At 34.4% G+C, this 17,258-nt stretch overlaps 1 protein-coding gene across 2 annotated transcripts in view; it reads left to right on the forward strand.

The window, feature by feature from the left end:
• ESF1 (ESF1 nucleolar pre-rRNA processing protein) overlaps positions 1-17,258 on the forward strand; it is a 98,966-nt gene that overhangs the window by 6,950 nt on the left and 74,758 nt on the right. For both annotated transcript variants that reach the window (XM_020986195.2, XM_020986203.2), the window contains exons 3-6: positions 8,010-8,323; positions 8,811-8,924; positions 14,724-14,824; positions 15,886-16,038. In XM_020986195.2, coding sequence (XP_020841854.1) covers positions 8,010-8,323; positions 8,811-8,924; positions 14,724-14,824; positions 15,886-16,038 — 682 coding nt within the window. The remainder of the gene's footprint in view (positions 1-8,009; positions 8,324-8,810; positions 8,925-14,723; positions 14,825-15,885; positions 16,039-17,258) is intronic.

Consider the following 17,258-nt stretch of genomic DNA (forward strand, 5'->3'; position numbering starts at 1 on the left):
TATGCTTTGTGGTATTATTAACAGGAATGATTGTTGTATTTTGTCAAAAGCCTTTTCTACATCTATTGATATAATTATAGTTTTTGTTCTTCACATCATCAGTTATGTTTATACTTTTGCTAATACTGAATAAGCTCTGCATTCCTAGTGTAAATCCATCCTGGTCTGATATATTGCTATAATTTCATTGTTAAAATTTTATTTAAGACTTTTGCATCAATATTTACTAGAGAAATTGGTCTGTGCTTTTCTCTTTCTTTTTTTACTCTCCTTGATTTAAATATCAAGACTTTATTTGTGCCATAGAAGGAATTGGGCAGAACTTTTTCTTTACCTATTTTTTCCAACAGTTTATGTAGTATTGGAATTAATGATTGTATCAGTGTTCAATATAACTCACTTGTAAATCCATCTGGTTCTGACTTTTTTCCCTTTGGAGATTCATTTTTGATTTGTTCAATTACTTTTTCTAAAATAAGATTAAGGATTCCATTTCCTATTCTGTTAATCTGAGCAATTCATATTTTTGTGAATTTTCATCCATTTCTTTTATATTTTCAATTATTTCAACTTGTTTTGATTGTTGATTGTCTAGGATTCTCTAAGTATACCGCCATATTACCTGCAGAGTGATAGTTTTTTGTTCCTTCATTGCCTATTCTAATTCCTTCAATTTGTTTTTCTTATCTTACTGCTGTTGCTAGTATTTTTGGAACAATATTGAATAATAGTGATGATAATGGTCATCTTTGCTTCACCCCTGATCTTATTGTGAAGGCTTCTAGCTTATTCCCATTACAGATAATGCTTGCTGGTGTTTTTAGATAGGTAATACTTATTTTAAGGAAAGTTCCATTTATTACTATGCTTTCTAATATTTTTAATAGAAGTGAGTGTTGTATTTTGTCAAAAGCCTTTTCTGCATCTATTGAGATAATCATGTGGTTTCTGTTGATATTGTTATTGATATGGTAAGTTATGTTGATGGTTTTCCTAGTATTGAACTAGCCCTGCATTCAGTCTTTGGGATATATTGCTGTAATCTCTTCGTCAGTATTTTAGTTAAAAATTTGCATCGATATTCATTAGGGAAATTGTTCTGTGATCTTCTTTCTCTGTTTTTGCTCTTCCTGATTTAGGTATCAAAACCATATTTGTGTTATTAAAAAGGAATTTGGCAGGAATCTTTCCTTGCCTACTTTTCTAAATAGTTTATGTAGTGTTACTATTAATTACTCTTTAAACATTTGCTAGAATTCACTTGTGAATCCATCTGCTCCTGGAGATTTTTTCTTAGTGAGCTCATTTATGGCTTGTTCAGTTTCTTCCTGTAAGATAGGGTTATTTATTTCCTCTTCTCTTAATCTGGGCATTTTATATTTTTGTAAATATTCATTTCACTTAGATTGTCAGATTTATTGGCATGTAATTGGGCAAAATAGCTCCTAATAATTGCTATAATTTCCTCTTTATTGGTGATGAATTCACCCTTTTCATTTTTTTGGTACTGGTAATTTGGTTTTGTTATTTTTTTAAATCAAATTAACCAAAGGTTTATCTGTTTTATTGTTTTTTTTAAACAGCTCCTAATTTTATCAGTGATCTTTTTACTTTAATTTTTTAATCTTTCCTTTGATTTTCAGGATATCCAATTTAATACTTATTTGAGGATTTTAAATTTGTTCTTTTTATAATTTCTTTTGTTGCATGCCCAATTCATTGATGCGTTCTTTCTCTATTCTATTAAAGTAAGTGTTTGTAGATATAAATGTTCCCCTAAGTACTGCTTTGGCTGCATCCCGTACATTTTGGTATATTGTCTAATAATTTCCATTCTCTTTAATGAAATTGATTGTTTCTATGATTTGTTCTTTAACACACTCATTCTGGATTAGATTAGTTTTTAATTAATTTTTAATCTGTTTCCATAGCCCTTTATGTAATGTAATTTTTATTGCATTATGGTCTGAAAAGGATGTGTTTAATATTTCTTATTTGTATTTGGGTTTGAGGTTTTTATGCCTTAATACGTGGTCAGTTTTTGTGTGAGTGCCATGTACAGCTGAGGAAAAAATTCCGTTTTCTCCAAAAGTCTATCATATCTAACTTTTCTAAAATTCTATTAATTTCTTTAATTTCTTTCTTGTTTGTTCTATGGTTAGTGCTGAGAGAGGAAAGTTGAGGTCTTCCACTACTGTATTTTTACTGTCTGTTTCCTCCTGTAACTCATTTAACTTTTCCTTTAAGAATTTGGATGCTATGCCATTTGGTGCATTTATATTTAGCATTGATATTACTTCATCATCTATAGTACCTTTTAACAAAATGTAGTTTCTTTGCTTATCTCTTTTAGTTAGACCCATTTTTACTTTGAGATCATGATTGCTACCCCTGCCTTTTTTACTTCAGTTGAAACATAATAGATTCTGCTTCATCCCTTTATTTAACCCTTTCTGTGTCTTTCTTATAAACAGTGTATTTTTGGATTCTGGTTTTTAATCCATCCTTCTGTCTGCTCCCATTTTATAAGTGAATTCATCCCATTCACAATTAAGATTATTAACTGTGTATTTTCCTCCATCCTGTTTTTTCCCTCTGTTTCCCCTCTCTCTGTTTTTACTCTGTCCCTCCTCAAAAGTCTGTTTAACTTCTTACCACTACCTCCCATAGCTTCCCTTCTCTTCTATCAGTCCCCTCCCCTTCTCTTAATTCCTTTACCCTGCTACTCCCCTATAAAGTAAGAGATCTCTATACTCAACTGGCTGCGCACATTTGTCCAGTTGTCAGTTTCAAGAAGTCACTTTCTGTAGTAAGGTTTTCATTCTCTTTTAACAAGCTGTTAATTCTCTTTTCATATCTTTCTTCTATAGCTCTCATTTGGTTTTAAAAATCTTTTTAATTCTTCCAAAATTTTTTGTTGGGCTTGTGTCCAAAATGCATTTTTCTTTGAGGCTTTGCATATGGCTATTTCCAGGTTATTCTCTTCTGTGTTTGTGTCTTGAGCTTCCCTGTCACCAGAATGGCTTCTTTTTTTTTGTTTACTCTTTCTTCCACCCTACTTCTTGGCTTTGAACTTGGTGTTAGTACTGGGCTTTGTCCAGTTTGGGTAGAGATGTCTGGCCTGAGCTTCTATCCAACTACATCCTTCTCTTGCTTTCACATCTCTGGCTGGAGGCCTACAAGCTTTCAGTGCTCCCAGAGTATTGTGGTCCAGGAAAAGGTCTGTTCATTGCCCCTCTGGTCTGGGTTCTGCAAGTTCCTTACCAGGGTTTTGGTTTGTTGGCTTGTGCATGGTTGAGTTTTAGTAGATAGCTGCTGGATTCAGTCACTGCTGTAAGGCTCTGCAGGTTTGGAGTGACTGAATTACTGGTCCCCTTTGGTCTGGGATTCTTGCCCCGATTATTCCACAGCAGGCCTATGTGTGAAGTTAAAGGCTAAAATTTAGAACTGAGTTGCCGCTCTACTCCTGGCCACACATGTAGCCACACGGCTACATTTCTGGCTCTTGTTACTTGCTCAGTACACACGTTGGGTGGGCCCATACTCTCTGTTGACCACTCCTCCATAATCCAGACCTAGCCAGTGGGCCCTGTAGCTTCCAGATGACACCTTTTCCTGCACCCAGCACTAGTTCAAAGATCCTCTGGGATACCCTTCTGATCAGATGCCTGTTTTCCTGATGTTCTATCTCTGCCCTCTTTTATACCTAGGCACTGAATATTTCCTGCTGTTGCTGCCCATGTTCCTGGCCAGGTCCCTGTTCCCCATGACCATATGCTGTCTACCTTAGCTTCCCTGGCCTGAAAAAATGACTCGCTGACTTTTTCTTGGTTTTCTCATTTAGCTTCCATCTAGTACATTTTCTGAATTTTTGTGGGGGAGGTGTGCTAGGCAAGCTAGGCAGAAAAGCTTTGTCTTGTTCTACCATTTTGTGGCTCTACCTCACTGCAATTCAGTTCACCAAGGCACTAGGATTTATTTACTAGTGAGCTACCTGAGACTCACAGGAGTGGAGCAGAAAGTCTAAACAGCAACGGGTAGAAATCCAGTCAAAAAATCAGAAAAGTGCAATGAAAGATTGCAGTAGACTCAGCCACATGACCTGGAGTTGTAAATCACATCAATTTTTCATTGTAATGATTTGAACTTGACAGAGCCACCACTGACAAGCAACTGGCTACTTGCAGATATGTCACCTTAATGCTTTCCTGTTGTGTAAACTGAATGATATCATATATGATTTGAGATCTGGAAGGAAGCTTAGAGGTCGTTTTCATCACTCCTCCCCCTTTCGTTGTTAAAGAAACAGAACTAGAAAGGTTAAGCTACTTGATAGCAGAAGTAGAATTGAACTTAGACTATACATTGAGTTTGCTTTTGCCTGCATCCTTCTGATTCTTGCATTCAACCACAAAATCAACTTTATTGGAATTAATCTCACTGTATGTTTGTCCAGAGATAAACTGTGGTTGTCTGACTCACAAATACAGACCCAAAGGCTTTAGTGCTAGAAGGGCCTCCTTCTTCCCCTTTGGTTCAGTCTAAACAGTGGAAATAAGAAAAATAAAACTCTCACGTTGTAGCAAGATTTTATGCACCTTAAAAAGTACGTGTGAAATTTCTCTAAACTATTAATGGCTTTTACTGTACTTCTTATTTTAAAATGTCCCTTTGGAGTCAGAAAGCCTTGGCTCAGTTTTTCCCTTCTGGCAATCACTGGCTCTGTTGGCTTTGAGGTTACAGGCTCTCTGAGCCTAAGCTCCCTCATTTGTAAAGCAAGGATGGTGCTTGTAGTTCCTGCCTCACAAAGTGGTAATTAGCTTAAATGGGATGACATAAGAAAAGCCCTTGGCAGACTTTAAAGTTCTGAACTTAAATGTCTGCTATTATTATTGCTACTTATTTTAAAAATCCCCTATTCTAATATTTGGGTGTTCATGTTATAGTAATATCTAAGGCAAAATTTCCTAGACTTACTTACTCCTATGCAACATATTACTTAGTTATGGTTACTAAGCCCCTGTAGTTCATTTTTACTGGCTTCTGTTTGCTGTGTGAAGCATAGTTAAACAATCAAGATAATGAATGCAAGGAACATCAGATCAGCTTGTGAAACCATTATGAATGAATATCCATATTTTGCTTAACTTATGGAGAAACTGTAGAAAAACCGTGTAATAACTTAGTAGCATGTATATTATGTTTCTTCACAAGTACGATGAAGTAAAACCTTAATAATATAGACAGTATATTTTAGGGATTTATAATAATCTAGTTACATTAGAAATAAAAAAAATCTGGCTCCATGGAAAACATTTTTCTTTTGAGTTATACAAACCACTTCCCTAGATTTAGGAAAAACTGAAATTTTCACAGTACTTTTAGTACCCTTTAATGAATGTCATCTAGTAGGTATTGTTCTTTCATTTCAATCCATTCTTTAGAGTGATACCAGTGTTAAATAGGCATGAGGATAGGAGTGAGAGAAGTGTGCTAGGATCTAAGGATATAAAATCTTATAACATACTTGATGGCTTAAGGGAGGTTGTGAGGACTGTTTTCCCAACATTCCAGTGACTGATTACTAATTAGTCTAGTGAAGGAAGCTCTGTTGTTGCTTTGGAAGAGAAAGAGGTCTTTGTAAGCGTTGATGAAAAGAAGGTATAACTGTTAAGAGGTAAAGACAAGTCGAATTTCAAAGGAAATTTTGTTCATGTGCACTCCCATGTAAGGGCTGTTTTTGAGACATAGTTGGAGAGCTAGAGCGGTAGAAGTGAGATGTATTAAGAGACCTATATCAGAAGAGCTATAGGATTAAGCAAGAAGACATCGAAAAGGGGGCTTCAAATGAATTTGATTCTGAGGGAAGATCTGTTGTAGTAGTGTATACTGTGAAGACCTTTCTCTAAGAATGGTGTCAGAAAGCCTGTCCTGTCTCTAAAAATATGGCAGAGGATCTTCCTAAAATGTTAGTAGGTGAACTTATAAGGAAAACCCTCCGGATCAGGCACTTTCCCTAAAAGTTATCCTCAGTTCTCATACAAGTACTTAGGCTGTTAAGACATCATCAAATAAGGGGCACATGTTAACACAACAAAAAATCAATAGAATGGGCTCATGTTTGTGCCTATAAGCAATAAAGATTTTTTTTCATTTTGGTGGACCCCTCCCTTGCTTTAGTTCTCCCCATCTTGGACAGTTTTCCCAACTTAGAATGTTCCCTTGGAGTGAGACATTGCCAGATGGAGATAGAATTCAGAGGTGCTCAGGAATTAAGCAGCCTTCGCCCCTGGGTCCTTCCTGCCCCAGAGGCTAGTACTCCTAATTTAGTGCTATCCTGAGTATGAACAGGTGCATAACTACTTTAAGTATTGAAATACAAAAGAGAACTAATATATAACCTCATCTCATAAACTTTAGTGCCTACTATGTTCAAAGTATTGGGTGTAAAAAGGCGAAAACAAAGCAGCCTTTGCCTTCATGGAACTTGTATTCTAGTAGGAACAACATATACAAATAAGATAAATAAATACAAAGAATGTACCAAATTAATATAAAGTAATTTCAAGAGGAAGAATCAGGAAGGCTTCAGGTAAGAGGTGGCAATTGGTGTGTGTCTTGAAGGAAACTAGAGACAATAAGATACGGAGGTGAAGGAGCCCATTTGTCCAAAAGTGTGGAAGCAGGACATGGAAGGTAGTGGTTCAAGAGTGAGAATGTGGAGGGGAATAATATGAAATAAGACTGAAAAGGTGGAGACCTTTAAATGCTGTGGAGGGGATTTTGTATTTTATTGTTCTAGAAATAAGTGGAAGATGCTTTTGCAGTGTGGAATTCTGTTTTGACTATATTGAGTTTGAGATGTCTATGGGACAGCAAGTAGGTAATAGATAATTGACTAGAGTTGAGTTGAGAGATTGGTGCTGGTTGTATATGTTTGAGATTTACCTGGATGGAGATCCAATCCCAGGGAACCTGAGGTCACCAAGGGAAGAGTATAGCAAGAGCAAAGTAAAGGGACTAGGACAGAGCCAAGAACAAGTGTAAGAATGAGTGTATGCCCACACTTAGTGGGTGGGAGGGGCCACAGTGTTACAGCAAAAGAGACTGAGAAGGAATATTCAGGTAGATAGGAGAAAAACCAGAGGAGAGCATTTCCAGAGGAGATTGATGGGCAGTGTCAGAAGCTACAGAGATGTTAAGTAGAATGAGGACTGACAAAAGACCATTGCATTTAGTAGGTAAGAAATATTGGTTGTGAGAATAATAGCTAACATTTATGTAATACTTTAAGGCTTTCAGAGAATACATATTTTATCTAATTTGATGTGAAGTAGTTGGTACTCCCATTTTACCCATGAGGACACAGGTTGAGAAGAGATTAGGGAACTTTTCTAGTCACATAGCTAGTACATATAAGGCAAGATTAGAACTCTTGACTTCCTGACTCCAAGGCTACAACCTAGTTTATTGAAAGATTGAGAAGTAAGTGGGTGGTGAGTAAATAGTAAGCTGCCTGCATCCTGTATAAGTTTAAGTTGAATGGTACCTCTCTGCCAGATGTAAGATCTCTTTGTGCTCTGGTGCACAACTTCTCCCTGTGCTATAGTGTTCCACATGGTGTGCTTTTAGCTAGGCCTCGTCCCCAGTATATGCAGACCCCTCTGTCTCCCTATGCTGACTTGGATTGATCAAATATGATTTTTCTTGGATTTCTGAATCAGCATTCCATGTGGTGCATTTTCTAGATCTTTTGGCAAGAAATTCAAGGGAGGTGGGGGTGGTTTGCACTGTATTTCTGTAATTTTGGCTCCACATCTCTATCTATCCGTTAATTTATATCTATTCTTCTTTTGGAGGATTGTGTTGGGTGTTTTTATGAGACATGATTTGTTGCTCTTTTTTTTTTTTCTAGAATAGTGCATTTTAGTTGTGTTTGAATATGTTTATACTATACTTGATTTGATGTTTATACTTGCTTGAAGTTTTTTCCCTTTAATTAATTGCAGACAACAGTGATGTTTATTTAGATGTCACTGGATCTGATGAAAGTGAGTTGGAGGAAGATACCGAAGATGATAGTAAAACAGAAGATGATGAACAATCAGAAGATAGAAGTGCCGGGGATGATGAGGAAATCTCAGAATATGATGATGAAGATGATGATGAAAGTGATAGTGGCCCTGATCTTGCTAGAGGAAAAGGAAATATTGAAACTAGTTCAGAAGATGAAGAAGATGATATGACTGAATTTTTTCCTAAGGAACCTATTTTTGAGCATGCGTGGAGAGAATTAGATAAAGATGCCCCTCGGGCAGATGAGGTAAATCTTTTAATAAAACCAATTTTTTCATTAAGGGCTTAAATTAAAATTTTACTGGTAGAAAATGCTCTTTATTATGATCTCTGATTAGCTAATCATTTACTTGCTTTAGCTATCAGTTTCCATTTCTAAGCCCACCAAAATTTTACCTTAATTGATAACCTAAGAAATTTTTGTTTGTTAAGGGTGAGGCTGTGAAATGAATCAAAGACCAGAAGGATTTTAAAAACTGGGTATAAACTGGTTTGCCCCCCTTAGAGTTGACTGAAATAGCTCATGATCAAGTTACTATGTGCAAACTGAGAAATTGGATGAGTATTATTCTGTATATTTTAGCTGATTCTTAATTCATTTAAAGTTTAAAAATAATTTATATTAAAATAAGTGTAAAATTAATATGTCCATGCGGTAGTTTTATATTCATTTCTAATATAAATATAGGGATAATATAAAATATGACATTTTATCTTCCTCTTCAACTATGCAGATTACTCGTCGACTAGCAGTTTGCAACATGGACTGGGATAGATTAAAGGCTAAAGACTTGCTGGCTCTGTTCAATTCATTTAAACCAAAAGGTGGTGTTATATTTTCTGTGAAGGTAAGGGCCTAATTTCACTTTGAAACTGATTCTTCCAGAATGTCAAGGTCATTTCTCTTTTTTTTTATGTCATCTTTTGTTAATAAAGGTAAACCACCAGTCAGTCATAAGATTAGAAGTAGACCTATAAAAGCTTTTTTTTTTGAAGCCTTTGACTTTAACAAGGACCACACTTAAGTTGTCTGCCATAGATTGGCATCAGCTCCATTTTTTAAGATAGATTGTTGGTCGTATCAGCCCAGCGTTCTTCTTCCTCTCCTTCCCAGAGAGCCATCTCTTGAAACAAAGAACTTAAACAAGAGAAAACAAAAATCCAGCAAAGCTGAACAACCCATCAAAAAATTTGACATCTGTAGCGTTCCATACTGGTGAACTCTCCTTCCTCCTCCTGCTAAGGAGCAGGGAAGGTATCTTTTCACAACTCTTCTTGGGGGTCAAAAAAACCTTTATGGTTATTTAAAATGAATTTTTATTGATAACTTTAGTTTTTAATCAGCTGAAATTCCCTCTTACTACCTTCCTTTAATCCCACCTAGAAAACCATTCTTAATTTAAAAAAGAAAAAGCAGAAGGGGGGAAATTAGGCAAAACTAATCAGAAAGACAAAGTACTAACTTGAAAAAGGAAGGGGAACTAAAAAACTCCTAATTAACTCTACTTTAAAGTTTTCTGAGTCTTTCTCAGTCTTTCAATATTAAAAGTCCTAATATGGTGTGATTTCACTGATAGTTTTACTGATTAGATATGATTTAAATGGATCTTTGATCTCATTAGTATACCTGCTCTATTCTATATCCTAAATGAGTCTCTGTGTATTTTTTCATAACTCTTCCATGAAGAATCCACTCTTCTTTCCTCTAGTTTTCTTAACATCTCCATATTATCAATACATTCACTTTTAGATCTTTGAGGTGTTTTTCTTTTATTGATGTTTGACCAGCCTACCTTGTATTTTAATGCATGTTCTTGATTTTTATGACCATCATTTCTCCAGAAAAATCCCAACAAAATAAAATGGATACCAGGTGTTGACTCCCCCCACCCAGAGAAAAAAAAAACCTTTGAAAAAGCATTCCCTGAAACCAATTAAGCAAAACCATCTAATGAAATGTTTTCCATTGATAGCATATGTAATTTCCTACTTTTGTAATTTGTCTTATTTTTAAAAGAAAGGGAAGGTGTGTCCTTTTATTTTGATAGTTTATTACTACTTTTGACCATTGTATTTAGCCCAAGTTTTGTTGACTTCAATTAATAATTTGTATTATTCGTACAAATAATTTGTAATCAAAGTGAATATTGTTTTTTGATTCTTTCTTCATTCCCTCATATGAATTCTCCCATATTTTTCTGAAGTATTCATATTGGTAATTCTTTACAATGCAGTAATATTTCGTTATATTCTTGTACCGCAGTTCAGCCGTTCTCAAAATCGGGGGCACATTTTTCATTTCTTTTTATTATCACACAAAATGTTACTACAGCAGTTTTTGTACATACAGAGTTTTCTTGCTGTCAATAACCTCCATATCTATCTGTGTATCTATAGCTAGATATCTATAGCTAGATATAGTCCAACTAGTAGATTTCCAGGTTAAACAATATGAACAAATTACTAAGTTTGCTTTTATAACTGAATTCTTTGCTAGAATGAATGGTCTAGTCAATCAACTAGTATTCCTGGTATTTCTTAAGCACATACTTGGTAGAAGGTATTGAATTAGTCAGGGGTGGGGAACCTGGGGCCTCAAAAGCCACATGTGACCCTCTAGCTCCTTGGGTTAGGCCCTGTAACTGAATCCAAATTTCACAGAACAAATCTCCTTAATAAAAGGATTTGTTCTGTAAAACTTGGACTGTTTTACAGTCAAAAAAAAAGCCAACTAGAAAAACAACAAATTAAAAATCCTCAATTAAACACCATATTAAGAACCCAGGTAATCAAGAGAGAGGTTAACAAAATTGGAAGTAAAAAAACAAACCACAACTAAAACTAGAAGCCAGTTTTATGGAAAAAAGAAAATGTAAAATAAATAAACCATTGTATGATTTGATTTTAAAAGAAAAAGGAAAGAAGAAAATAAAATTATCAGTATTAAAAATGGGAAAAGGTGAATGTACAACCAATGAAGATAAAATTAAAGCAATTGTTATGAGCTAATTGGCCCACCTATATGCCAATAAAATTGACTATCTAAGTGAAATGAATAGACATTTACAAAAACATAAATTGCCCAGATTAACAGAAGATGAAATAGAATACTTAAATCTTAGAAAAAGAAATTGAACAAGCCATAAATAATATCCCTAAGGGGGTAAGAGGGGGGCCAGGGCCACATGGACTTACAAGTGAATTCTAGTAAATATTTAAAGAAAAATTAATTCCAACGTTATATAAACTTTGGGAAAAAAATAAAGGAGTCCTATCAAATATCTTTTTTCACTCAAATGTGGTTTTGATACCTAAACCAAGGAGAGCCAAAACAGAGAAAAAACTATAGACTAAATTCCTTAGTGAATATTAATGTAAAAATTTTAAATAAAATACTAGCAGGGAAATTACAGCAATATATTATAAAGATCATACACTATGACCAGGCTGGATTTATACCAAGAATGAAGATCTGGTTTAATGTAAGAAAACTGTAAGTATAATTAATTGACCATTATCAATAATGAAAAAGATAAAACTCCTATCAATATATGCAGAAAAGGCTTCTGACATATTACAACATGCATTCCTCTTAAAAACACAAAAAAGCAGGGCAGATAGGTGGATCAGTGGATAGAGCTCCAGCCTTGGAGTCAGGAGGACTTGAGTTCAAATCCAGTCTCAGACATATGACACTTAATAGCTGTGTGACCCTGGGCAAGTCATTTAACCCTGATTGCCTCACCAAAAAGAAAAAAAAACCACACACTAAAAAGCACAGCAGTCAATGGAGTTTTTATTAAAATGATAAATAGCAAATGTCTAAAACCAAGAGCAAGCATTTGCTGTAATGAGGATAAAGTAGAAGCCTCCCCAATAAGATCAGGGGTGAAGCGAAGTTGTCAGTTATTACCACTATTATTCAATATTGTACTAGAAATGCTAGTTGTACAGTAAAATAAGAAAAATAAATTGAAGGAATAAACATTGGTAATGGGGAAATAATACTTGCTTTTTGTAGATGATGTGATGGATAGGGTCAAAAGACTAATGAAAACAATTAACTACTTTAGCAGAATTGAAGGATATAAAATAAAAGCCACACAAATGATCAGCATTTCTATGTGTTATAAACAAAATACAGGAAGAGAGAGAAATTCCATTTAAAATAATTTCAGACAGTATAAAATATTTAGGAATCTACTTGCTAATATACATACAGTAACTATGTGAACACAATTACAAAACACTCTTAACACAAATGAAGACAGATCTAAATAACTGGAGAAATAGCCACTGCTTATAGGTACACCAAGCTACTATAGTAAAAATGACAGTACTACCTAAATTAATTTACTCATGTAGTGTCATACTAAACTACCAAAAAATTACTTTACAGAGCTGGAAAAAAATAATAACAAAATTCCTCTGGAGGAACAAAAGGTTAAGAGTATCAGGAAAATCTGTGGAAAAAAAAATGTGAAGGAAGGGGGCCTAGCAGTACCAGATCTCATACTATAGTACAGAGTCATAATCATCAAAACAGTTTGGTGCTGGATAAGAAATAGAGTGGTTGATCACTGGGCAAGATTAGGTACACAAAATGCAGAAGCAATTGAACACAACAGGCTAGTGTTTGATAAACCCAAAGATCACAACTATTGGGACAGGAATTCATTATTTACCAAAAACTATTGGGAAAATGGTAAAGTAATTTGGTAGGTATAGGCCAACATCTCACATTATGTACCAAGATAAGCTCAAAATGGCTACATGATTTAGACATAAAAGTGATATCATAAGCAAATTAGGGGAGCATAAAAGAAATTACCTGTCAGATCTATGGATAAGGGAAGAGTGCATAGCCAAACACAAGATAGAGAGGTACATAAAATTAGAAAGTTTTTGCACAAACAAAACCAGTGCAGCCATAATTAAAAGAAAAGCAGGAAATGGGGTGGATTGGATTGTTTGCAGCAGGTTAGCAGGTTTCTGTGATAATGGTTTCATTTCTCAGATATAGATATAGATATAGATATATCTATATCTATATCTATATATATACACAGAGAGAGAGAGAGAAAATTTATATATAGATAGATATAGATACACAGAGAGAGAGAGAGAAAACTGAGCCAAACTTATAAAAATAGGAGCCATTCCTCAATTAAAAAATGGTAAAGATGTGAATAGGCAGTTTTCAGAGGAAGAAATCCAAGCTATAAATAATCATGAAAAAAATGCTCTAAATCATTATTGATTAAAGAAATATAAATTTAAAAAGCTTTGCAGTACTACCTCATGCCCATCAGACTGACAAAAATGACAGAAAAGGAAAATGACATGCAGAGGAGATGTGGGAAAATCAGTACATTGATGCAGTTGGTGGAGCTGTGAACTAGTCTGTACATTCTTGAGAACAGTTTGAAAGTTTGCCAAAAGGGTTCTGGTACAGCATTATCAGTACTTGGTCCATACACCAAGGAGATTAAAGAAAAAAGGAAAATGACCCATATGTGCAAAAGTATTTATAGTAGCTCTTTTTGTGGTGGCAAAAAAATTGGAAAGGGAGGTGATGACTATCAGTTTGGGGAATGGCTTAACAAGTCATGGTATATGAATGTGATGGAATACTGTTGTGCTATAAGAAATGATTAAGGGGATGGCTTCAGAAGAACCTGGGAAGACTCATGTGAGCTAATACAAAATGAAAAGATTTGTAAATCTAGGAGAGCAGTCCACATAGTAACTGCAATATGCTGTGAAAGACTTAATACTTCTGATCACTGAAATGATCCTCCACAGCTCCAAAGGATTCGTGATATAAAATAACTATCTCCTTCATTCAGGTAGAGAACTGATGGACTCAGAGTACAACCTGAAGCATAATTTTTCCTTTATTTTCCTTGCTTTATTTTTTTCTTTTTGGAACATGGCTAATGCAGAATATGTTTTGCATGACTTTATATATGTATAATAGTTATAGTATTTTTTGCCTTCTCACTGGGTGAGGGGTGAAGGGAGGAAGGGAGAGGTTTTAGAATTGAAAATAAAAACAAAATAAAATTAAACCCTTAGTTTGGTTAACAATTTTGTGAAACTAAATGGAAATTTCAGCACATAGATTGCATTTGTATATATGTAGAATATGAGGAATTAACAATCAGTCTTTTGAGGCTAATAGTTGACAAAATGTATCTTGATTTCAATAAGACATTTTACGGAAGCTAATGCTATTCATGGAAATAGCATGGTTGAAACACAGAAAGTGCTAAGTTTGGAATCAGGCTCTGCCACTTAACTTACAGTATGTGACCTTGGGCAAGTCACTTAACTTTTCTCAGCCTCAGTTTCTTCACCTGTAAAATAAAAATGTTGGACTAGATGAGTGCTAAGATCCCTTCCAACTCTGAGTTTACAGTGATATAGTCATTTATCATCAGCAAGATATCACAAATTTAGGTGTTTGCTTCCAAATTATTTGTTTCTGGACATCTTAAATTATTATACATTTTAATGCACTTCTAAGGATTAAATGTAAAGGATTCCATACTAAGAAGAATTGTGTGCTTACATTCTGACATAAACAGATGGTTTTTGTCTTTTAAGCAGATTATTTTATAATTTGTTCTCTGCTTTACTTTTAGATCTATCCTTCAGAATTTGGGAAGGAGAGAATGAAGGAAGAACTTGTTCAAGGACCTAAAGAATTACAAAGTATTCCTGAGGATGCTCCTGAAAAAGACTGGTACTAAAATGAAATTTTTTAAAAAATCAGTTAAAAACATAAATTTAATAACCCAGATTCCATTATTTTAAATTTTCCAATCATTTTGTTAGGTTCTAAGCTAAAGTTTATTTATCTCTGTAAAAAAGGGGGGGAGGGGGAGTTGGCTAAGTAAATTAGTCATGACAGAGTAGATGAAAAAGGATAATATTTAAGTGACAGAATATCCTAGCGACTCTTGGTTAATCTAGTTCATGTTACTGTGGATAGAAGTCATAATGTATCTCCTTCCACATAGTCTGTAATTCAAACTAATCTATACTGGTCTTGAATGCAGGATGATTTTGATGTTTTTCAGAAATTTTTCTTTTCAGAGAAATATTCTTGAAGCTCTGCTTCCTGACATTAACTAAAGCCACTTTCTGTGATTTCAGTAATAAAAGCATGAGCTCTGTACTGTCCAGTGATCTCATATAGTGGTGATTTCTTTTGAACCACTAGGTGGAGCTATTAGTACTGGCTAGTAAAGCTTAACTGTAATGGTTCTGAAAGAAATCTCAAAGTATGTAGAAAACATTCATAACCATTAAGGAAAATTAAATTAAAGCCCATAACAGTTAGGAAAACATTTTATAACAGATGGAAAATGTGAATTTAGTGCAAGTATTTCACCAAATCAGGAACCTTTTTAATTATACCTAATTCTATCTAGACATATTTTGTTAATGCTTTGATTTCATGTAGTGGTTACATTTTAGAAAGCTGTGTATGGTGACAAAAATATTGTTCCCAAAGTATAATTAAGTTTATAGATAATTGTGCACAGAGTTCTCAAATTGACTTTCTAGCTGCTAAATTTCATTCACAATATTGCTTGGAAAGTTTGTGCCTTCTCAGGAAAAAATAAGTTGGTTACACTGAAGAATTTAGGCTAGTATATAAAAGCCAGATTATGAAAAACATGGTTTGAAGAGAAGGCTATATTTGTATGTATTTTTCTTGGAGGATCTCTGTGTTTCAAAAACAAAGATTTCTACTTACTTTATATAAATATGCTTAATGTGTTTTGTTTTCTTTTATAGGACCTCTAGAGAAAAGTTAAGAGATTATCAGTTCAAGAGACTAAAATACTTTTATGCAGTCGTCGACTGTGATTCTCCAGAAACAGCCAGTAAAATTTATGAAGACTGTGATGGACTGGAATTTGAAAGTAGCTGTTCCTTTGTAGATCTGAGGTAACTCCAGTTATGCATCTTTACGGTTTCTTTTGCTCATTGCAATGCAACATGACTTTTTTGGACCTTCATATATATTAATTATGCTTTCACTGGTATCTCTTATGCTCCAAAGCTGGATTTTTAATCATAGAATAAAATATATCATGAGGAAATGTCACCCTTAAAAAAAGGAAACTGATAGTGGGAAATTTGATGATGATATATGTCATATATTCTACTGACTTAATATAATATATGTATTTTACATATACACGTGTGTGTGTATACATGTGTTCATACACATTTTATTGATACCTTTTATTTCTATAAGTCTTCTTTTCTTCCCTGTCATTGAATCTGCATTTGTGACAAAGAAAAATAATTAAGCAAAAACATCAAATTCAGTGAGAGTATTTGCCATTGTTGTATACAAGTTTGTGGCAGTTGTCCTCCATTTCTCCTCATGGAGGGGAGAAGAGGTTGTTTCAGTCTTTATTTTCCAGGACCTTCATTGGTTTTTCAGTTATTCACGGTTCTAGTAGGTATATTTTAATTTATGTTCTTGTAGTCAGTGTTTGTATTGTTTTCTTGATTTTGTTTCTTTTACTTTATCTTGTCATATTGCACAATCGGTGAAACTCCATTATGTTCATTCCATAGTATTTGTCATGTTCCTTCATATTTTTTCATGTTGTTATTTTTGTTGTTGGGATGTTAACCCTCTCATTTAGTTGGAGACCAGGTGTGGTAACTCGATTCCTTTTTTTCTGAAGGGGAAAAGCAAAGGGGAGTAAAGGAGCAATAGGGGTTGCTCTAGTGAGTGAATGCTGTATTGGTATTGTCTTTGGGCTCTGGCAGTATTTTCACAAATTGCTCAGGCTTCAGTGACTCAGAACTGAAAAACTTCAGATCATTTTGAATCTCAAGTCTAAGGAAAGAGGAAGCTGAACTACTGTACCATTTTATCTTTAGACTGTTCCTTTTGTTGCCCAGTTAAACCAGTCTACTGTGACTGTCAGTAGAAATCAGCTCCTTAACAGCCTAGTTTTGTTAGAGAGCTTTGTACTCAAAGTGAAATATTTCAGAAAAGGGTGAGATGTATTGTTTCAAAGACACTGGGATTTTTATGTTTCAATGGATTTCAAATTTAGAAAAAAAAAACCCAATGGTTTTTCTTAACTTGGTCTTTAACATGTTTGAATATTGACTGGAAAGGCATTCTCTTGTTGAACAAATAA

Source organism: Phascolarctos cinereus, unplaced genomic scaffold, assembly GCF_003287225.1.
Source record: "Phascolarctos cinereus isolate Bilbo 61053 unplaced genomic scaffold, phaCin_HiC Scaffold_2;HRSCAF=192, whole genome shotgun sequence".
Lineage (NCBI taxonomy): Eukaryota > Metazoa > Chordata > Mammalia > Diprotodontia > Phascolarctidae > Phascolarctos > Phascolarctos cinereus.